The sequence below is a fragment of the Saimiri boliviensis genome, chromosome 3, assembly GCF_048565385.1.
Source record: "Saimiri boliviensis isolate mSaiBol1 chromosome 3, mSaiBol1.pri, whole genome shotgun sequence".
NCBI lineage: Eukaryota > Metazoa > Chordata > Mammalia > Primates > Cebidae > Saimiri > Saimiri boliviensis.
The window spans coordinates 178,533,918-178,557,288 of record NC_133451.1 but is presented as its reverse complement, the minus strand read 5'-3'; the positions used below and the strand labels follow the sequence as shown (position 1 = coordinate 178,557,288).

The 23,371-nt window shown below is 38.6% G+C and overlaps 1 protein-coding gene and 1 non-coding gene across 9 annotated transcripts in view; one reads left to right on the top strand and one right to left on the bottom strand.

Annotated features, from left to right (window-relative positions):
• LOC101050820 (DExD/H-box helicase 60) overlaps positions 1–14,186 on the bottom strand; it is a 258,453-nt gene extending 244,267 nt beyond the window's left edge. For 2 of the 8 annotated variants that reach the window (XM_074397008.1, XM_074397005.1), the window contains exons 1-3: positions 4,873–7,241; positions 4,635–4,704; positions 3,935–4,124 (exon numbers count right to left, since the gene is read on the bottom strand). In XM_074397008.1, coding sequence (XP_074253109.1) covers positions 3,935–4,124; positions 4,635–4,704; positions 4,873–4,876 — 264 coding nt within the window. In that variant the 5' untranslated portion in view covers positions 4,877–7,241. Of the gene's footprint in view, positions 1–3,934; positions 4,125–4,634; positions 4,705–4,872; positions 7,242–11,056; positions 11,146–13,210; positions 13,595–13,786; positions 13,868–14,083 lie in introns of those variants that run through there. The other 6 variants (XM_074397000.1, XM_074397004.1, XM_074397001.1 and 3 more) reach the window with 6 other exon arrangements.
• LOC120367797 (small nucleolar RNA SNORA51) lies at positions 3,574–3,702 on the top strand. Its single transcript, XR_005582080.1, has one exon. It is a non-coding gene; the product is annotated as a small nucleolar RNA SNORA51 (small nucleolar RNA).
• Positions 14,187–23,371: the final 9,185 nt, after the last annotated feature.

The following is a 23,371-nucleotide window of genomic DNA, read 5'->3' as shown; positions in this document are numbered from 1 at the left end:
TTTTGCAGATAAAAATTAATTTTATCTATCAACTACTCTGACTTAATGACATTTCTAGAAGATTATATTCAAGAACTGTAGACTCTATATTATTTCCAAGAACACACGGTACATTCACCAAAATAGGCCATATATTGGGCATCAAAACAAATCCTAATAGATGTTTAAATAACTGAAATTGGAATTAAATTAGAACCACAGTGGAATTAAATTAGAAATCAATAATAACACAAATAGAAAAAACAAGCATTTATACATTAAAACAACACTTTCTTTAATTTATAAAATTATCAGTAAGTGACATTATAATTGTAGAAACAGGATCTCACTCTGTTATTCAGGCTGGTCTTAAACACTTGGCCTCAAGTGATCCTCCCCCCTCAGCCTCTGAAAGTGTTCTTATTACATGTGTGAGCCAGCTCACCTGGACTAATTGCCCCTATTTATGGAATACGGGGTGATATTTTGATATACATGTATATAATGTGTAATGACCAAATCAGAGTAATTAGTGTATTGATCACATCAGACACAATTATTTGTGTGTTTGTGTGTGCGTGTGTTGAAAAACATGCCAAATCTGCTCTTCCAGCTATTTGAAAAAAATGCAATAAATTACTGTTAATTATAGCCACTCTATAGTGTAATAATGTTCTCCAAGGTCATCCATGTTGCCACAAATGACAGAATTTTATTTTTTATAGCCAAATAGTATTATACCGTGTATGTGTACACCACATTTTCTATCTATTCATCTGTTGATGAACACTTGGTTTCCATATATTGGCTATATGTATAGTGTTGTAATAAACACAAGAAGGCAGATATCTCTTTAACATAATAATTTCCTATCTTTTGAATATATACCTAGTAGTGGGATTGATGGTTCACATAGTAATTCTGGTTTTCATTTTTTGAGGAATATCCATACTGTTTTCCATATTATTGAGTTAATTCACATTCGTACCAACAGCAAATGAGTTGCCCTTTCTCTATATCCTTACTAGCATTTTTTTTTTTGTCTTTCTGACAATAGCTATTCTAATGGGGTAAGATGCTATCTTATTATGGTTTGGATTTGCATTTCTCTGATGAGTAATAACGTTGACTACGCTTTCATATATGTGTTGGCCGTTTGCATGTCTTCTATTGAGAGATGTCTATTCAGGTCAGTTGCCCACATTTTAATTGGATTATCTTTTTTTTTTTACTTTTGCTGTTGAGATGTTTGAGTTCCCTGCTTATCCTTGGATATTAATTCCTTGTAGAATAAACAGTGGCAAACATTTTTCCCATTCTGAAGGTGTATCTTTACTCTGTTGATTATTTCCTTTGCTATGAAGAAACTTTTTAGTTTGATATAATCCCAGTTGTCTATTTTTGCTTTTGCTACCTGTGCTTCTGAGGTTTTCATAAGATCTTTGCACTAACCAATGTCCTGAAGCATTTCCCCTATGTTTTATTCTAATAGTTTCATAGTTTTGGGTCCTACATTTAAGTCCTTAATCCATTTTGAATTGATTTTTATGTAGTGAAAATGAGGGTTTGGTTTCATTTTTCTGCATGTGAATATCCAATTTTCTGAATACCATTTACTGAAGACATTGTCCTTTCCATTGAACATTCTTGATGTTTTGGTCAAAAATCATTTGGCTGTAAATATGTGAATTTATTTCTGGGTTCTCCATTCTGTTCCATTGGTACAAATGTCCATTTTTATGCCAGTACCATGCTGTTTGGGTTACTAGAGCTTTGTTAGATACTTTGAAATCTATCAGTGTAATATCTCCAGCTTTTAAAACAACAAACTCCTAAACAATCCACTGGTCAAAGAAAAAAGAATCACAAGAGATGTCAGAAATTATTTTTAATTAAATGGTAAAAAAAAAAAATGCGGATTTGTGATATGTGGCTAAAATATGGCTTACAAGAAAATTACAGCTCATAAATAGAAAAGAAGAAAGAACTTGGCTTAAAATTTCAATTTAAGAAGCTTGTGGAAAAAAGAGTAAGAAAAACCCAAGAGAAACAAATAAAGACAAGAGTAGAAATCAGTGAAACTAAAAAGAAAAAAAGACAATACAGAAAATTAACAAAATTAAAAAGCTAGGTGTTTGAAAACATCAACAAAATTGATAAATCACTAACTAGATTAATCAAGAAGAAAGAACACACAACCTAGCAATAGAAAGGATAAATGAGGGCATGTCATGTTTCTGATGAGTACCCTCCTGTCATTGCATCATTGGTTGTCACTAGCAGCTGAAGAAAAAAAAAGTCTTTTTTTGCTGTATTAGACAGGATTTCTGCAGTTTATGTTTCAAAACTAGTTTAGAGTATCTGGGTGATGGGTATATATATGGTCCATGTATCCCTTTTTGGTAAGCTATAGTTACAGTCTGTGTGCTTTGTAGCCTGTTACACAGAAAGCAGCAGATAATCAAAGATTTAAGGGACACAGACAGCTGCCAGTTGACAAAATGGGACTGTAATGTGAAAGTTTTTAGAGGGTTTTTGTTTTTGTTCTAACAAAACATGTTCTAACATGTTCTAACAAAACATGTTGATTTGTTCTTTTCCTTAAGACAGGAACCAAGCTTACATATAAACTGTTGTTAATTTTAGTTTCCTTCTGTGTCATTCAGCGTAAAACTGCATAAGAGGAACAAAATACTGATACACACAACAAAATGGATGCCTCTCAAAAACATTATGTTGAATGAAAGAAGGTTTATACAAAAAGTTCATACTGTAAAATTCTACTTATTAAAAGTTCTAGAACTTTGAGAGGCCGAGACAGGCAGATCACCTGAGGTCAGGAGTTCGAAAACAGCCTGACCAATATGATGAAACCCCGTCTCTACCAAAAATACAAAAATTAGCCAGCTATGGTGACATTCACCTGTAATCCCAGCTACTCAGGAGGCTAAGACAGGAGAATCACTTGAACCCAGGAGGTGGAGGTTGTGGTGAGCAAAGATTGTGCCACTGCACTCCAGCCTGGGCAACAAGAGCAAAACTCCATCTCAAAAAATTAAAATAAATAAAGTTCTAGAATAGGCAAATCTAAATACAATAGAAAGGATTTAAACAGTGGTTGCTTCTGAGGGATGGAGTGAGGATGAACTTGGTAGGGATATGAGAAGACGTCCTGTGGAACAAAAGTTTGGCGTTTGTCAAAACTCAATGCACTGGTAAATACTGTGCACACTTGAAAGCTCATTAAATGGCATTAGGTTGGTGAAAAACTTTTTGTAATACATTTAAGATGTGTGCATTTCACCTCATGCAAGTTTTACCATCAAAAAAAAAAAAAAAAAAAACTTGCAGATAAGTACCAAACTCCGGTTAATGGCAAGTATGCTGAAATGTTTAAGAGTAAAATGTAATGTCTACAACTAATATGAAATGTACCCCTAAAATAAAAGTTATTCAAAGGCATGGATAAGTTTACAGGTATAATAAAATGTAATTGTATGATATAGATGGTGGAGATATAGATATTTGTTACACAACCTTTCAACTTATCTATATTTGAAATTTTTATAATAAAATATTGAAAACTAAAGAATGGGCTTCCTGGTGCTTACCACACACTGAATTCTTACACTGACTATATAGAAAGGGAACTAGAGTAAGCCTACCTATATACACCTCATCCCAGACTTGTGCCTGGTCTATATTGTGAATGTGCGAACATACAGTTGAGAGAAAAAAAACTTAATAAATAAAAAATAAAGAATGGAAATAAAAAAATAAAAAATAAAGAATGGATATCTCTGAGTAGTGAAATCATGGGTAATATTTTCTTTTGTTAATCTGCCTTTTTGTATTTTCCATGACATACTTCATTTTAAGTAAAATACTCTTTAGCTTAAGAGATTTCAGTTATAGTTTTCAAAGGATTAAAAAGACATCAATCATCATACATTACCTTGAAGAAAACTATAGAAAATTGTCCTCCGTTACTCATAAGATCCACAAGATAGCATTCAACCAGATAGAAGAAGTGGAGATTCTGTCCACACTTGAATGATTTTACACATAGGCATGTGACAAGCAAGGAGTCTCCATCAATCACAAAAAAATTAGATTCCACAAAGTCATTTAATATGCTGGAATACCTAAAATAAAATAGAATAAAAATCACAGATGATTTCCACAGAGACTTTGTTGCTGTTGTTATTATTATTGCATAAGCTACTATTTGTTGCATGCCTCATGTCAGTCTATGATGTCTTTTCAAATACCTCATTTAAGCAACTGTCCTTTATAAGAAGGAGATAGCACAATTACTATTTTATTAAAAGAAAATTATGCCCAGAGAGGCAAAGGAATTTCTCCAATGCTAAATGGCAGAGCCAGGATTTGAACTTGAGAATGTGATTCTAAAGGCTGTTATTCTGGATAAGGGCATACATAACCCCCAGCTCCATAAATCTGATTGCTTTAGGAAATAATCTGTTCAGTGAGAGCTATGACAACTCTAGGAAGAAGAGTGCATTCCCATCATCTCCAAGCTGCTCCAAGATAAACAGTTGAGTGATCCTGTATGTGTATATGGGTTAAGAGGTATGTGGATACACGGAGCATATAATAGTATAGCTCTTTCTTTTATAATTCACAATACTTACCCAGCTTTTGGCATTTCATACAAAATTAAGTCTGTCATTTCCCTGAAAAACACTGCATGATCCTTTAACCCTAAAAAAAAGAGATTTTGAACCATCAATATGTTTACATGTATATATAATTTAGTAATTATTAAGAAAAGGAAATATGGATATCCAATTACTTTGTAATATTACTGAATCTCAATATCTCACCAGATTGTTGTTTTATAGACTGCTAATATCAAAGATTGAGAATTACCCATTGTTGCTGCTTCTTGAGCTACAGGGTAGAAGAGTAGAACTGGATTTTATTAAATATGGCTGATATATTTTATTTTGGCACCTCTAAAATGCCTATATTTGATGTAAATGGCACCCCTGTAACAAAAGAAAAAAAATTAGAACTGTACTTATTCCTAAAACAAAGAAAATGAACCCAAAAAATATGGTTACAATTTCCACAGAGCAAGCAGTCTAGTAAAAAAGCAAAGATTGATCAAATAATCATACAAAGAATTTCAAATCACAAATGTGACAAAAGGCACAGATATGGGTGTGGCTTCCCTAAAGAATTAATGAGATGTGAAGGAAAGAATACTCCCTTATAGTTAATTTGCTCCTCAAAAAGCAACACAAAGTATTCTTGGCAAAGGGAACAGCAAGTGCAAAGGTCCTGTGACCTGTGACGGGACAGTATGGAAAGTAGCAGATTCAGAAAAGACATTAGTGTTGCTGCAGCAGAGGGTACGGTTGTTTCAGATAAGGTTAGAGAAAAGGATAAGTAAAGTCAGATAAGGATACAGAAAAAGGTCAGCTAACGATAGAGAAAAAGGAAGCCATGCAGTCTTTTAAGGAATTTTAAGGTGTTTCATCTTTACCTTCAGAGCACAATTCAGCCATTGATGGGTTCTAAACTGGTTGTAATTTGATCACACTTGCATTTGGTAAACATTACTCTATCTTTAGTACAGAGAAGAAATTAGATGGGGAAGTGCATAGAGAAAGCTACTGAAATAGTCCTGCAGAAAGACGATGGTGGTTTGAACTAATGGGGTGCTATTCAGACCTAGAGAGACGTGGATTTATCAGGGGGACACTGTGAAGATAAATGTGACATAGTTTGACAATAGATTCCACACGGGAAGGGAGAGGTGGGAGTGTCATGGATGACACCTCGGATCCTAGCAAGGACAAGAGGGTGGATGACGGGGCTCGGATAAAGCATGCTGAAAGGTGGCCAGGTTTCTGGACTAGAAATAGAAATATGAAGTCACCTGATTACTAAAAACAACTGATGAAATGAGTATACATCACAGGTAGAAGAAATCACTGAAGGTTGCTGATTAGTAACTCTGGGTCACTCCCAAAATAAGTTTCTGGCCACTACTGATCACTCCCAATGAAGAAGGGAATTAAATAATAGCAGTAATAGTAAAAATAAAACCTAATAATTTGTAGTTGCTATATAAAAAATACATTTTGCTGTGTTGTATGCTGTTTAATATAAAACCTAACCCCCAGCACTGCTTAAAATTAATTCCCTCCCTGTAAAATCTACCTTATCTATTCTTCCCACATTCTAAGCAAAGTTACCAGGCATCTCAAGACTCCTGTTTTCATTGCTAACCAGCTGCAAGGTCACAGGGCAAGATAACACTCAAAAAATCTACAATGAGTTTCTCAAAACACTATTTTTCAAATGTAATATGCATCACAAGACATGTTGCAAATTAATTAACTGTTCTTTGTTCTGACTTCCATAAACATGTTAGCTGCTACGTCATCCTGGATGTATAAAAGTACCCCATTTTATTTCTCCGGGGCTCAGACTTGGGATGCTAATTTGCTGAGCTGGTGGTCAGCTTAATAAAATCCTCTCGTTTCACCCACTGGTCTCTCCAGTCTCCTGGATATTCTGTAACACCAAAATGAACGATTTGCCCTCAAATCCCTGTTTTGGGAGCCGATTCTGGGAGAACTCACGTCTTCACTTCATACCAACCGTTAAGAACAGCAGCGAAATAAGGTTAGAACTCAATATTGCACAGGATTGGTAGGTAGAAAAGTATTTATAACCAAAGTAAGTACAGTCTCTGAAACTGAAGGGAAAGCAAACAGAATGCATTTATTCAACAACTACTGAATGAACAAACACCTGCTGTGTGACCGCACTACACTTGGGCATGGGAGTACACTGAAATGGACAAAAGTGGGCTTTGCTGCACTCTAGGAACTTATCATCTGGTAGAAAAAAAATCAATAAAAATTTAAATATGTGAAAGTTAAGTATGATTTAAAAAATAAAAGAGTTTTAATGAATTGAACAGGATTGCTACAGACAGTATCTCCAAGAAAGTGACATTTTAGATGAGCCCAGAAGGAATGAGTGGAGTGGTCATTCAAAGACTCCCTCCCATTTAAGAGAGAGACAGGTTAGGAAAACCTCAGTCAGCTTTTTTAGTAAGCACTGTAATTTTTAAAATGTATAATATCCATATAAAAGTAAGGATCATCAAATATAAAATACTAACCAGACAGAAAATAAACACCAAAAATAAAGACAAAGAAACAAACCAAAAAAATCAAAATATTCTTAAAAAAGCAGAAGAGAACTTTTAAAAATTCCAACTAGAATTTTCATAGAGAATCAAAGATATTGAATCTATGAAATAAGAGTTTGCATACTGCTGTTGAAAAGAAAAAAAATACAGGAACAAGAAAGCAGTCTTGAAAATTCAAATCAAAACTACATTGAGATACCATCTCACGCCAGTTAGAATGGCAATCATTAAAAAAATGGAGAGACAACAGATGCTGGAGAGGATGTGGAAAAATAGGAACACTTTTACACTGTTGGTGGGAGTGTAAATTAGTTCAATCATTGCGGAAGACAGTGTGACGATTCCTCAAGGACCTAGAAATAGAAATTCCATTTGATCCCGCAATCCCATTACTGGCTGTATATCCAAAGGATTATAAGGACACATGCACACATATGTTCATTGCAGCACTGTTTACAATAGCAAAGACCTGGAACCCACCCAAATGCCCATCAATGACAGACTGGACAGGGAAAATGTGGCACATATACACCATGGAATACTGTGCAGCCACAAAAAACGATGAGTTCGTGTCCTTTGTAGGGACACAGATGAACCTGGAAACCATCATTCTCAGCAAACTGACACAAGAACAGAAAATCAAACACCGCATGTTCTCACTCATAGGCGCATGTTGAACAATGAGAACACATGGACACAGGGAGGGGAGCACTACACACTGGGGTCTGTCGGGAAGAAGTAGGGGAGGGACAGTGGCGGGGTGGGGAGTTGGGGAGAGATAGCATGGGGAGAAACACCAGATATAGGTGAAGGGGAGGAAGGCAGCAAACCACACTGCCATGTGTGTACCTATGCAACAATCTTGCATGTTCTTCACATGTACCCCAAAACCTAAAATGCAATAAAAAAGCAAGATTGCAGATACAAAATAAATTAGTTTCCTGAACAGTAACACAGAATCCCAAGTTAAAAGACAGAGTCCAGAAACACAATGAGATAAAAATAAGAGAAACATTAATACACATGAAAGACTGATCAAAGCTTATAGAATCCATTTTTTAAAATCCCAGAGGAAATAACTGGGATACCAGAATGGGTGATTAAAATAATCAAAAACATAAAGTGAGAAGATGTAATTTAAGAAGACTGGCTCAGGGCTAAAGAAAAATATGAGTCCCTAGATTTAAAAGGTTCTCCAAAAACAAAACAAGTTTGATGAAAAAAGAGAAAGCTACAGCTAGACACATCCTGATAAAATTTCAGTGCTCCAAAGATAAAAAGAAAATCTAAAATCTGACAAAGAGAAAAGACACTTTAGCCACAAAAGAATGAAAACAAAAGAAGCATTAAAGTGAATAAGGACATGAGCTCTGAAACCAGGATGCCTGGGTGGAATTCCTAATTGTACAACTAACTAGTTGTGTGGCCTGAGGTAAATTGTTTACCGTCTCTGTTTCTGTTCCCTGTCTGCAAATTTAGAATGATGTTATTCTCCTAGGGCTGTCAGGATAAAATGTATTAACACATACACTGCTTAAAGAGTACCTGGACACAGTGAAAACTGATTAAAGTCAGCTCTTATAACATTGATCAACACCGAACGCTCTGACACATGACCAGTGACTTACATCCTCTTTAATGCTTTGAAAAGTCTACTGTAATCAAGTTTTAATGGATGTAGGATGCTTCTCCTATTTGGATTTAATCACAAGACTTGACTCCATAATGAATACTATGTATATAGTTATGTTATGGTTTTTTTGGTTGTTGTTCAATTTTTATTCTAACGGATATACTTAATTTATTCAGAGAACTGAAATGTAAATACTTTGAACATTGATAATATATTAAAATAGCTAACCAATTTGAGAAGTACTAAGAGGGAAAACTGGTAGGAAAAGAGTAGGAATGCTATTATTATCATTTATATATATATACATATGGAGTCTAGAAATAGCATCCAAAGATAATGCTATATACTGAAGATTTATGTCCCCCCTAAAATTCGTATTTTAAAGCCCTAAACCCCACTGTGATAGTAATTGGAGAAGGGGGCTTTGGGAGATAATCAGCATTACAGGAGGCAATAAGGATAGGGCCCTTATCTGACAGGATTGGTATCTTCTTAAGAAAAAACATCAGAGGCCCAGTGCAATGGCTCACACCTGTAATCCCAGCGATCTGGGAGGCCCAAGTGGGTGAATCACCTGAGGTCAGGAGTTTGAGACCAGGCTGACCAACATGGAAAAACCCCACCTCAACTAAAAATAACAAAAATTAGCTGGGCGTGGTGCTGCATGCCTGTGATCCCAGCTACTCAGGAAGCTGAGGCAGAAGAATCGCTTGAACCCAGGAGGTGGAGGTTGGGGTGAGGATTGCGCCACTGCACTCCAGCCTGGGCAACAAGAGTGAAACTCCATCAAAATAGGAAGGGGTAGAAGGAGAGGAGGAAGAGGAAGAGGAAGAAGAAGAAGCAGCAGCAGCAGCAATATCCAAGAGCTCATAATCAATCTCTCTCTCTCTCTCTCTCTCTCTCTCTCCCCCCCCCCGTCTCTGTCTCTCTGTCTGTCATGTGAGGATACAGGACACAGCAAGAGGGTAGGCATGTACAAGCCAGGAAGAGAGCCCTCACCAGAAACTGAATCAGCCAGAATCTTGCTCTGGAACTTCACAGCCCCCAGAATAGTGAGAAATGTTTAAGCCACCAGTCTATAGTATTTTGTTATGGCAGTGTTAGCAAACTAAGAGAGAAGATAAATCAAAAAATAAAGATTTAAACAATAAAAGTTTTTAAAAAGAACATGTTTTGCAATGAAAAAAAAATCAAACACGTATCCCCCATTGTCAATACAAAGTATAACCCTGATAAAGCAAATATTATATGAGAAGTTTGTCTTTATAGATGTCACCTAGTTCAAAAAGTAAAAGCGATGAGGAATTTATATTTTCCTCATTTTGAAATATCTAATGAATTAATGGATCTAGACATTGAACATCAATGGATACTAACATCATAAAAATAGTGATGGTAAGACATTCTCTGTCGCTGAATGGAATATGACACCATCTATGTGAACTCTTAACAAAAATATAAAAAGTTTAAAAAAAAACTGTTCATGCCTCTAATTATAAGAACTAATAGAGAATGGTGAGGGGAGACAAAGACAGAGTCAGAGATGAAGGAGAGAAAGAGAAAGAAATCCTATAGATTAAGAAACAAGGTATTTATCTACCAATTGTACTGTGAAAACTTTCTTTTGGATTCTGACTGAAGTTAAAAAATTTGAAAAAAAAAATCATATGTATCAGATCAGAGTCATTAACTATCCACTAAAATTCATGCTCCTCCTTCCACATGAAAGAATTATCACTAAGAAGTAGCTGTCTGGCCAATGACTAGATTTTCCCCATTCTTTTGCATCTGGAGCTAATCATGAAATTAGTTCTTACCAGTGGAATATGAGTGGAAGTGACAGACTTTTGAGAAGTAGGTATCCTTTCTCTATTCTTACTACTCTTCTGAAAAGTTAGGTGCAAAGAATATTAAGAATCCAGGGAACAGTGGAACTACCATATGGAAGAAACTGGGTCCCTGAATCACTCTCAGGCCCACTGGCCAGGAACATCTGCTTTGAACTCTTAGAAGGACAATATATAAATTTCTATTGTGTAATGCCATTGAAATTCAGAAGTTGTAATTGCTACAGAAGTTAGCATTCCCTTACTGGTACAGAAATTAGTACAGAAGTGAAATGCTTCCTATCTTTACATATTCATACAGTTCTATCATTCTTTTCATCTAAAAAGCCATGAATAGCAAGATGCACCATCATTTTGTGTACCACTAATTTTCTTAATACTACCAATTAAACTATAACATACCACAGATTTGTAATTTGCATCCTCATCTTAGATGTAAAAAGAGAAGACGTGGATTATAAAATCAAGCAAACATGGTGTGTAGCTCCAACCTAATGGACAGATAACAACAGGCAGTGAGACACTAGGCTTCTTGGGCTTAAAAGCTGGAAACCAAAGTGATGCAGAGCAAAATATCTGGTAGAAATCATCCCCTTCAAAACTAGGAAGCCAACCATGTGCCAGCAAGCCTGATACTCCCAGAAAAGTGACTGGAAAAGGTTGAAGGTCAGTGTATAGTGTTTTAGTTGCTGGTTTTGAGGAGCTATGACTAAAGAAGAAAGGGAAAAAGAGATAAGCAGAGCTAGAAGGAAGACAATTGGCTGGACACTGGCTCACACCTATAATCCCAGCCTTTTGGGAAGCTGATGTGGAAGGATCGCTTGAGGCCTGGAGTTTGAGACCAGCCTGGGTAACAAAGTGAGACCCGTCCAAGAAAGAAAAGATATAAGAGAAAGAGAAAAGAAGGAAGGAAAGAGAGAAAAGAAGGAAGGAAAGAGATTAAGGGAAGGGGGGGAAGGGAGGGGAGAGGGAGGGGTGAGGGAGAGGGAAAGGAGCGGAGGGAAGGGGAGGGGAGGGGGAAGGGAGGGGAGGGAAGCCAAGAAATTTGGATCACACAGGTGACAGCTTCTGTACTGCAAATAAAAAGTGACAAGACTGGGGGGAAAAAAAAAAACTTGCTCAACATAGATTCATAAAGAACTCTCAGTTAAACAAAAGGACTTAGCCTTGCCGGAAATATGACATGGAGGTGTGCCCTTCTCAAGCCAGACTATCATTTCAAACGAACTTAAGACAGATTCCGCTAATCTGAGAGGGAATGAAGGATGAACAGAAACTCTCTGGGTGTAATTAATGACATAGGGAACTAACTAGAGCATCAGAAGCTGGGTACATTTTTTAGAGAATTGTATTTCCAAATAAACTATGAGTTGCCTTAAAAATGGTTACATTAGTAAAAGAAACAGCAGGTTATAAAAAGGGGTTTTTTAAATATAAAAAGGGTTACTTATATAACCCTTTTTATAATCTGCTGTTTGTTTTACTGATGTAACCATTTTTATGAAGACCAGCAGGTCTCCATACCTACAGAGCAGAAAACGAGGCTGCAGCAGTAGAAACTGCAGAGATTTCCACCCATATCCATATAACCAAGGATGAAAATTAACACGGGTATTTTATTAAAAGTCATAAAGCTAATCCTGGGAAGAATTTTTAAAAATATAGAACTCATATTGGAAGGCAAAGTGGGTAGCATAGACGTTTCTTTCACAGGGAGTGGATGGAGTCTATCGAAAGTTGGTAAAACAAAAAACCGATTTGTAAGCATATAATTTATAAGCAACTGAGAAAGAAATTTATGGAGTAACGCCTCAGGAGGACTAAAACTGTGAGACTGAGCATGAAGGGGAAAGTACTAGAGAAGGACATTTAATTTTCGTTTAATGTCTTTCTCTTCTACTTCAAAAAAACTGATCAGTTATGACCCAACATACCATGGGATATCATACAGCAATTACTAAATGAGACTGAGAGGTACCAATTAGTCATGAAGTGAGCAAAGCACACCAGTGGGACAGCCAAAATATCTTTTAAAGTGTATAGATCTAGAGATGGACAGATGGATGGATGGAGAGGCAGAGAGAGAGAGAGGAACTATAGACGGAAACTTGTTTCTTTCTTTGTAGAATATCAGGAAGGATTCACACTAAACTACCTCCAATATCTTTGGGATAGAAGGGGAAGAGCCTTGGAAGCAGAACCCACTCTCAAGTATTTAGTATCCTCAACTCTCAGCACCTGAGCTCCGCTAAACTTCAAACAGCAAATCTTAGGTTCATTGATTGATAAGTTACTGCTTTCAGAAGAACACTGGAAATCACAAAGGTCTGTATCTCGTTGATGTTTTAGCTTGGACTTCTTATTGCGTCTTTAAAGGACTTGCTTCTGACTAGTTCTGGCCGCTTTTTCTAGCCGTCATTAGGAGCTTTCATAATCTTTAAGACCCCATCACGGACGATGTCAGCTTCTTCGATTATGGAAAGCTTTGAGGTGTTTATTACACATTTATGTATGTAACTTGGTAAACAAACAAGACGGGGAAAGAGAACGAAGTACCTTTCCAGGGAAATAGTAAAACTTGATTTCCGCTACTGAGAACTTAAATCCAAGACGGGAAAAAAGAAAGCGGCTTGCTGCGGTCCCTGTCCAGGTTGGGTTGACTGTGCCCAGATCCGAGGACCCTCATTTTCTCGTCAATATGTCTCCCCTCATGAAGTGCCACGATAAAGAGGAGGAGATGAGGCCAGGCGCAGGGGCTCACATCTGCCTTCCCAGCACTTTGGGAGGCCGAGGCGGGCGGATCACCTGAGGTCAGGAGTTCGAGACCAGCCTAGCCAACATGGTAAAACCCCGTCTCTACTAAAAATACAAAAGTTATCCAGGCGTGGTGGCCCCCTCGAGTGAAGAGGACCCCTCAAATGCCTGAGCACTGTCCTGTCCCTCTTCCCCGCCTCCCCAAGCCGGACCTCCGCCTGCCCGAGCCCCGTGGGCGCCCCACCTCCCCGCGCACGCGAAGCCCTCGGGCCCCCTCCCCGCCCGGCCCATCTGGATGCGGAAGGAAACCCAGAAGCCCCGCGGGACGGCTCCGCTCCAGGCTCCGGGGAGACACCCCGCGTCACCCGCAGTCCTCACCCGACCCCGGACCCCCGGTGTCCCGGGAGCGTGAGCGCCGCGCGTCCGGCGGGAAGAGGCGGAGCGGGCCGGGGCGCCGCGCCTGGCGGAGGGAGCGCGCGCGCGGCGGGGCCCGGGGCTCTGAGCCCCCGCAGCGGCGCCGGCGTTAATATGCAGCCCCGCGCGCCAGCTCCGAGCTAGGGCGTCAGTTTCGCTTTCGTTTCTCCACCGTGAGGCGTTTTCGGTTTCCGTATCCCCGGTGTTCTGGAGGCAGAATCTAGGTTTCGGGTAGGCAGGGGCCCCAGTGCGTTGACTTACTCTGAGGCTCTCAGGGAGCTGAGAGCAGAGGCGGCGCTGCGCCGTCCGGGACGGGCCTGTGAACGTCGAGGAAGGAGAGCGGAGAGATCCGGACTCCACGGGAGGAACCCAAGGGGCTGAGGCCAAACGCAGCACGCTGAGCGCTCTGAAAGCCTGGGGGGAGGCGTGCAGGGTTTCCTTTTTGGAAAGGTACTGGACGTGCAAAAATGGAGTAAGAGAGGATGGGGCTTTCAGTTTCTGTCCTAACACATTCGTGTTATGAAAAATGCCCAATAGTGTAACTGTCCAGTGTGAACGTTTGAAAGCCCAATCATACAAAGAATTTAAATGGAGAAGAAGCATGCTCCGTAGTTTTGTCATCGAGCTCATTCATGTTTCGAATTTGAGTTTCAACCCCAGCCGATCGTGGCCTTTAGTGCTCCAGACACTTAATTCCATGACGTTATGCATGTGCAGAATACATTAAGATGCAAGGGTTTGGGTGACTTGATCCTACAGCCTTGCTTTTAGGTGTGAACTCGGGTTGCTGGGACAGTAGACCTTGGTCCTTTCTGTGGGGCACCGATTGCATTCCAGCCCTTCTGCCCCGGGAGCTGTCTGCCCTATCACCAACATCCTCACCCCTGCATAATTCAACGGGCTCTTGATTCGCATTGCAGAACGCCACCTCTCTTTACTCATAACTTCTGCCCAGGCTCACTCCCTTGATCTGAATTCATCTACTCCCATGAAGCTACTTTGTTTTTCTTCAGAGCAATCACTGAGGTCCTCATCCTTCCCCACGTGGCTTTCTTTACTTGATCTGATCAGTGTCCTCCTGCCGAGTTTCTGACCCACTGTCATCCCCAGCCACACCTCTCTAGCTGCATATCACTTGGATTTCTCAGAAAAGCTCAAAGGACGTGGCTTCTCCCTTTTTGCTACTGACCTGCCTTTCTTTGCTTATTACTCACTGTCCACCCCCATGATGGTTGCCTCATTAAAAATATCCCCACTTGAGAAATGCCAGATATAGCCGATGGGGAGGAAGGCAGCAAATCACACTGCCATGTGTGTACCTATGCCACAATCTTGCATGTTCTTCACATGTACCCCAAAAGCTAAAATGCAATGAAAAAAAATCTCCCCACTTCCCCCAGTCACCTTTTCATGCCAAGAACAAGCACCAGTGAGTAAGAGCTACCCATCCAGCCCAGTTAGAAGCTTCCAATTCCTCAGGGTGGCCTGAGGCAGAAGAGTGTCCCTAAGGTCATCTCAGCTCCTGGATTCCAAGTCCGATTCTCTTTCCTTCGCTTCTCACTCATCTACTACGCTTGTTCATTGTGCACTACTAAGCAAAGTTAATGATTATTCCTGTCTTTCACTAAGAGAGGAGAAGCTCTCTCCCCATCTTCACCTATCTCTGTGATGCTTTCAGGGACTATGGGCCTCACACTGATAGCACTTCCCCAGGGTGGGGTGGCCCAGAGAGTCAAAGAATAGGACCAGCTGCTTCTCAACTCGGCTGACACTTGGTAGCTTTGTGACCTTGGATAAGACATCTTCTCTTGGGAGGTCAGACAAGGTCAGCTCTTACAGCTGTGACATTGTGTGAGGCCATGAAGGGGGAAAGTCCATGAATGGGAAGGTGGACCTTGATTGTACCTGTTTTGTGGGTTCAGGAGAGGTACTCTCACAACTCACTGAGGGTAACGAAGTTAGGTGAACATTTCTGTGGAAACTCCTGGCTCTGGGCTGCTCACGTCACTGATGATTGAGTGGGCACTTTATAACATACACTTCTGTCAAAGTAATTCAAAGTCCTGCTCATCATTCAGCCTGGCCTTGTCAGGAATCAGGTGCACTTGGATAACCTAGCCTTAATTCCACTCAATTTCCTTTTATCTCTTAGAAAAACGTGATTACAGTGGTTCCTCAGGATCCAAGGGGGATTGGTTTCAGGACTCCCTGCAGACACCAAAATCTACAGATGCTCAAGTTTTTTGTTTGTTTGTTTGTTTTCTTTTTTTTTTTAATTGCATTTTAGGTTTGGGGGTACATGTGAAGAACATGCAAGGCTGTTGCATAGGTACACACATGGCAGTGTGATTTGCTGCCTTCCTCCCCATCACCTATATCTGGCATTTCTCCCCATGCTCTCTCTCCCCAGCTCCCCGCCCCCCACTGTCCCTCCCCTATTTCCCCCCAACAGATCCCAGTGTGTGATGCTCCCCTCCCTGTGTCCACATGTTCTCACTGTTCAACACCCGCCTATGAGTGAGAACATGCAGTGTTGGATTTTCTGTTCTTGTGTCAGTTTGCTGGATGCTCAAGTTTCTTACAAAAAATGGTGTCGTGTTTCATATAATCTATGCGTAACTTCCCGTATACTTTAAATCATCCCTAGATTCCTTATAATATCTACAATGTAAATGCTTTATAAATAGGTGTTGTACTGTATTGTTTTTATTTGTATTATGTTTCATTGTTGTATTATGTTTCATTGTATGATTCCATTTAAAAAATATTTTTGATCCACCATTGGTTGAATCACCAAATGCGAAGTCTATGGATATATAGTCCTGACTGCATTTTAAGGCTTATAATGCTGACTTTTAATTGAAGAGTTTGTTCTGTGTTATATGAATTTAGGTTTCAGTTGTATAATCATTAGTACAGTATTCAGTTTATAACTCAGAAAGATAAAGCATATGAACAAATACAGACGCTGTCTCTATGGAAAAGGAGTTACCAAAAAATGTCATAAATGATCTGTTTTGATTTTTCCCTGCAGAAAGCCTTCCTGATTAAGAAACAATATATTCAGATGAAACTACAGTCACAGTTACAGAAGTCAAATGAGCACACTGGGTCTGTGATATTTCTGCAACAGGCTTTTTCAACACCTGCTGATCAGTCCATCAGAGGAAACCTCAGGGGCTGAAGATATGCCAGCTTGGTGGAAATTCCTTCCCAAAATAGCAATAGCTGAGCAAATTGTTGGGCTGACAGAAGTAGAGTATAGACAGTCCTTGGGATTTTCTGTGACAGAGCAACTGTCTTCAATGGCTGGCATTTTTTCAACGTTGAAATTCTTTGGTTCAGCAGCTGATTTCCTCCTTTGTCATATTCTTTCCTGTTTGCTTCACAGGCAAGGACGGCCATGACCTTCCCCATTAGACTTCTTGGGTAAGCAGCTTCTGAAATTGTTCTACAGCTGTTCATAGCTGTCTGGCAGCATCCACTCCCTTTGCAAGGTTGTTGAATATCACCAAGTATCTCCATGAGGCACATAAAATGCAAATGTTAAGAGAAACCAAATATTGTTCATTTTGACTGAGATCAAATAAATGTCAAAGCCTTTCTAAATATCCAATTATCTTGGTAGATTTGCCTTTTCTTTCTAGTGGAGGGAAAAAAAAATCACCCTACACAGTTTAGTGATGTCTTCATGGGTTGTAAAATGTCAAAGCAACTCAATTTAAAGCATTAAAACTTTCAGCCATGCAGAGTTTTTTAAGTTATATTCAGACTTCAAAGACTATTGATTTTCTTCCAGTTCCCCGTAGCATAATATAATCAGTGTTTTTCCTTTGTTAATATAAACACATCAGAAAAAAATCCTATTTTATGGCTACTTTAAAATTCCATGAGTTTATTAAGCAATTCCATAAGTTGCACATTTAGGTTGCTTCCATTTTTTTGCGTTTAGAAGTAACATGGAATTAAACGTGTTTTTATGTGAAGTGTTTACTGTAGCTAGGATTGTGTCCTTGAAGCAGATCAGAGATAGAGTGGATCAAAGGTTATGACATTTTAAAGGTAGCCAGATGAAGATGAATGTTCATATAGTACGTGCAGAATATGGTTCACTTGCATATGGGTCCGATTTGCAAATCAGCACGCAAGAGCTGATCCACAGTATAGGAAATCTGGTTTAAGATATTTAAAATCAGTAAAGTGTTTTTATTCTCCAAATAGAAACATACTGAATTCAAAATTTCTTTAGTTGATTATTTTCTATTTTATACCCGAAGACTTCAAAACATTTTACTCCTGCTGGATTAAACAATTAAAAAAGGTATTTTTTAAGATTAAATGGACTTTAGGCTCATGACTGGATTTACGGGGTCTTACTATGTTACCCAGGCTGGTCTCAAAGTCCTGGGCTCAAGGGTTCCTCCTACCTCATTCTCCCAAGCAGCTGGGAATACTGACATGTACCACTGAGCCCAGCAATTTTTTTTGATAATTAAATATAATGTAAACACATGCAAATTTCACATCCAAAAAAAATGAAAGTTTCCTTTAATCTTACCTTCTAGATACAATAACTAGTATACAATGTGTTTGTTTCACTTAATGCTATATTTGGGATATCTTATTTCTATATCACTTCTTGTTTTAGTACCTTAGAAAGCACATTTTAAAAATTATAATTATTGATAGGGAAAAGCATAAACAGTAAGAAACTAACAGTCAACACAATCTCTGATGCCATTTTTTTCCCTCTGATGCCATTTTTAAAATAACAATACAGCATGCTCGTTGGAGTCAAGTCTCCTATACAATCCTATTCGCATCCCAGTCAGAATGCATTTTCTCTCCACAATTAACTTGTCATCTTCCAGGAAAGCTTTAAAATATTTTCATATGTCAGGAAGAGAGAGAAATTATAAAAATAGATATAATTATACATACAAATATGTTGTTTTTTTACCAACTTAAAAATTTTATTTATTTATTTTTAAATATGTTGTTCTAACACACTCTTATGTATACTTTTTTTATCCTAAATCTATCTTGAATATATTTCTATGACTACATACATATTTATCCATTACACTGTGATTTTTTTTCCAATTCATTTGAGCCAAAAGAACTTCAATTTGCTGAATGAAGTGAAACAGGAATCCAGTTTTTTAATAATGAGGGGAATTGAACAGGGCCAAGAAATAAATCAAAATGTATGTAGTTATTTAATAAATGCTGCCAATTCAAAATAATGTTCTTTCCATACAAGAATAAAATGTGTCATTTTATTTCATCCATTCCTCCATTCCTTGTCTTGCCATAAGAAGTTTGTTAGTATCCAATAGCCTTGAAGGGCTTCTCCTCTGCCCTTAGTATTCCTCTTCACGGAAACTTCCTGGATACTTTGCCATGCTGATTTGTCTAGGAAAACCTTTGTATCCGTTTTTCTAGGTCCAGCAAATAATACTATTTATTTATTTTTTATTTTTGTTTTATTTTTTAGAAACAAGACTTCGCTCTGTCACCAGGAATGGGGTGTACTGTGGGGCAATCATGGCTCACTGCAACCTGGAACTCCCGGGCTCAAGTGATCCTCCCGCCTCAGCCTCCCAAGTGGCTGAGACTACAGGAACACACCACCATGCCTAGATAATTTTTTAATTTTTCTAAATTTTTAAATTTTTCTATAGACAGGGCCTCACTATATTGCCCAGGCTGGTCTTGAACTCCTGGCCTCAAGTAATTCTCCTTTGTCAGCCTTCGAAAGTTACAAGTGTGAACCACTGTACCTAGCAAAAATGTTATTTTGACTGAGATTATATGACATTTGTAGATTATTTTGATGAAATACAAAATCAGTTCTTCCTATATAAGAACAGGATAGAGCATTCCATTTATTTCATTATTTCATTCCCTTCTCTTCTTTAGTACACATTAAAACCTGCACATTAGTTGTTAGTATTCCTTGGTGTTTTATCTCATTTCTATATATTGTATCATATGTGTGTATGGATAAAAGTGTGTATGTATATACAGGCACACATACACCTATATCTTAATATACAATATTAAAGTAGAACCATTCTCTTCACTTCTCACAAAGGTCTTTTTTCACTGGGACTAGACATTGAATTTTGTCTGAAGACTCGCTAACAATCTATGGAGCTGATCATATGGCTTTATTCTTTTGAGTTATATGAGGAATTAAGTACTAGATATTTGGATGTTAAGCCAACTTTTAAGACTTGGCTAAAACCCAATTGTCCAAAGTGTATTATTCCTTTAATATACTGTTGGCTTTTATTTATTAGTATTTTTTTCAGATTTTATTTTGCTATTCAAAACACCAGTGTGCACTCATCTCTCTTTATTCAATTTTATATTACTGAATAATGACATAATGATGATAAAGGATAATATATTGATACAATAATGTTATGCTTTGTAAATTCCAAGACTTATTTTATTTGCTTAAATTCAACATTTGCTTTTGAAATCAAAATTACTGTCTATTTCACTCTAAATAATACTTTTTTCTACATTTGGACCCTTATAAGGCAGATAGAAAATTAGATTATTTCTAAAGATCATAATATCTCTTACATAACTGTATCCCAATATTCATATATAAACATACATTTTGTGTTCAGACTATTTCAGTTCTATTACCTATCAGAGTAAGATTATGATACTCTTCATTTTTGTGCACATGCACTAGTTAGCAAACATCCCAAGTAGCAGAAAAATGTGATGAAAAGACCACCCAGAGGCTCAAGCTACATTTATGCAGCAGATTTAACCACAGTTCATAAAATCAAGCTCACGAGGAACAGATCTGGAGTTCACTGCTATGTACAGATGGGCATACGAGTTTAACCAGACAAGTCTTTGGGGCCATACCTGAGTCTGTGACATGTACGCAAGCCAGATACAAAATATGAGGAAGAAGTAGAAAGACTGGTCATGGCTTGAAAGACACTTGTTCCCAGGATCACCAGATGGACCATGAGGACACTTCTGCAAGTGTTTCACGCCTCCATTTTCAGTGTGTTTGTTGATTAGACTTCTCAGTTATCAATCGCTCACCTGCTCCATGATTTTTGTTTGCTGATGGTTTATGCCAAGAATAAAGAGAGGAAAAAAAGTGAAAAGGTGGTAAGTAGACCTGTTCCTTGAAACACTGGATTCTCAAACTTCCTGGATCCTAAGAGCAAGAAAACATCAAAGGGGGATGAATGAGGAAGTCAGCAGCATTCCTTTGCACACCGCTTTCCTCAAGGAAGCTTTGAAATCTTTACTTTCTCTATTGGCTGCCTGAGAGTTTCTGTCTCCTAAAATAAAGCTTGTAAACCAGTATCCTTGACTGACCTGCAACTGGGAGGCATACTGATAGGTAATCTCAAAACAGAGTGATCTACAGCCTAGAAAGTCTGGTGAAGAAAAATCAATGCATGAGAGAGCTAGGGGAAGAAAGTTTATGGTGAAATAACAAGATGTTTGAATGTGCAGTTTTGAAAACAGAGCATGCCCCAGGGTGGCTATGGGACTGATGGGTTAAATGGAACAGAGGTATGGTAGACAATGCCAAGATGACCACCAATGCCTCTTCTTGCCAACTAGGTCTCACGCCTCTGTGCAGTCTCCTCCCACAGTGGATACTGCCCATTTGTATAAAACCAAAGGATACTGCAGAAAAGATGAAATATGACCTCCACAGCTAGATCATAAAACACATTTGGGGCCGGACACAGTCACTCATGCCTGTAATCCAGCACTTTGGGAGGCTGAGGCGGGTGGATCGCCTAAAGTCAGGAGTTTAAGATCAGCCTGGTCAACATGGTGAAACCCCATCTCTACTAAAAATACAAAAAATTAGCTGGGCATGGTGGTGGGCACCTGTAATCCCAGCTACTTGGGAGGCTGAGGCAGGAGGATCACATGAACCCGAGAAGTGGAGGTTGCAGTGAGCCAAGATCACACCACTACACTCCAGCCTGAGCAACAAGAACTAAACTCTGTCTCAAAAAAAAAAAAAAGTCATCAAGGCAGAATCCAGCTGCCATGAAGTGAAGAAACTCAGGCAGTGACACAGAGAAGTCAACAGGGCTCCAGCCAATACCAGGACTAACTTTCCAGGCAGGTGAGTGAACTGCCTTGGAAGCAGATCTTCCAGCCCCAGTCATGCTTCCACCTGAAAGAAGCTGGGGCAACATCATCAGTACAGTCTCATGATACCTGACTTGGGAATTACCCAACTAAGACTCTCATGGATTCTCGACACATAGAAACTGTGTGAAATAACAAATATGTATTGTTTTAAGACATTAATTTTTGCAGTAATTTGTTATGAAGCAGTAGATAAGTTATACCTCATTTTGGAGGTGGACGAGGTCTATTGGTGTGATCTGTAAGAAGAAGAACGGAGACGAAGATTTGTCAAGAAAAGCAGGTCCAAAACCAATATGCCAAGGTATAGAATAGACAAATGGGTGCTGAGTCACCTAGATTAATGGCAGGGTGTGGAGTGAAGAAGAGAACTAAGAGCACAACTAGATCCAAAGTCTTAATTTTAAAAACTGGGATGAAGGATGGCTGATGCAAATGTAAGTACTTCAAAAGAGCCAGAATTTCTCTAAGAAGTAACCATTTGAAAGCTGAACTGGAGCCCCACAAAAGAGCCACAGACCCACTTTCCCAACCTTGGTCTACACAGAGATGGGCTCTGGTGGGAAATAAGAAAGTGCATGAGAAATGATGTTACTGTCCACACACTAATCTCACCCTTAATATCAATTGAACCTTGCTATGACTTATGAGTGTGTTGGTCAAACTTTCTAAATTTTTCTGATGCAAATTTTCTAAGGAAAAGAACTTTTGTTTCTCAAATTCTTGTAAGATTTTTAAAACAAGGTGGGTTTACTGCACTGTTTAAAATACATACACACATACACATACAAAGTCACATTTCTCTGTCTTTTTGAGTAAAATCATATATGGCTTTGAAGCCTCTTTCAGGACCACAACCTGTATTTTTCTTTTTTCTTCTTAGGGCTTCATCACTTTGCTGGTGTTATACCAGGATTTAGGAATCAAGCAATCCAAAGAAATATGGAAGAGGCCTCATCTGGTCAGTAGTCCAATATGATTGCCTCTGGAATTCACCATGAGACTCACAGTTCACTAGAAGGTAGAGGCAAAAATCAGAGTTGCCAGTTAAAATTATTTCTAAAGATGGATTCAGTGCTTCCAATTCTCAAGCCTTTCTGAAACTCCATGGGTGAATCACTTGGTTCTTTTCTGCATTTCCTCCTGCAGGCAGTTTTCTAATTTAGTTAGATGCATCCTTATACTTATCTCTTTCCAATAATTTTGTTCATTTCTGATATCTTCTATTTTCTTCCCCCCCCCCCCCCAATTTCCGCCCTTTTCGGTTTTTACTATTATCTTGTGGTTTTAGGAAAAAGTAGATATAAATATGTGTGTTAATCAATGCTATGGTTTGAAGGTTTTTGTCCCCTTCAAAATTTATTCCTAATCCGCTATGCAACAGGGAGG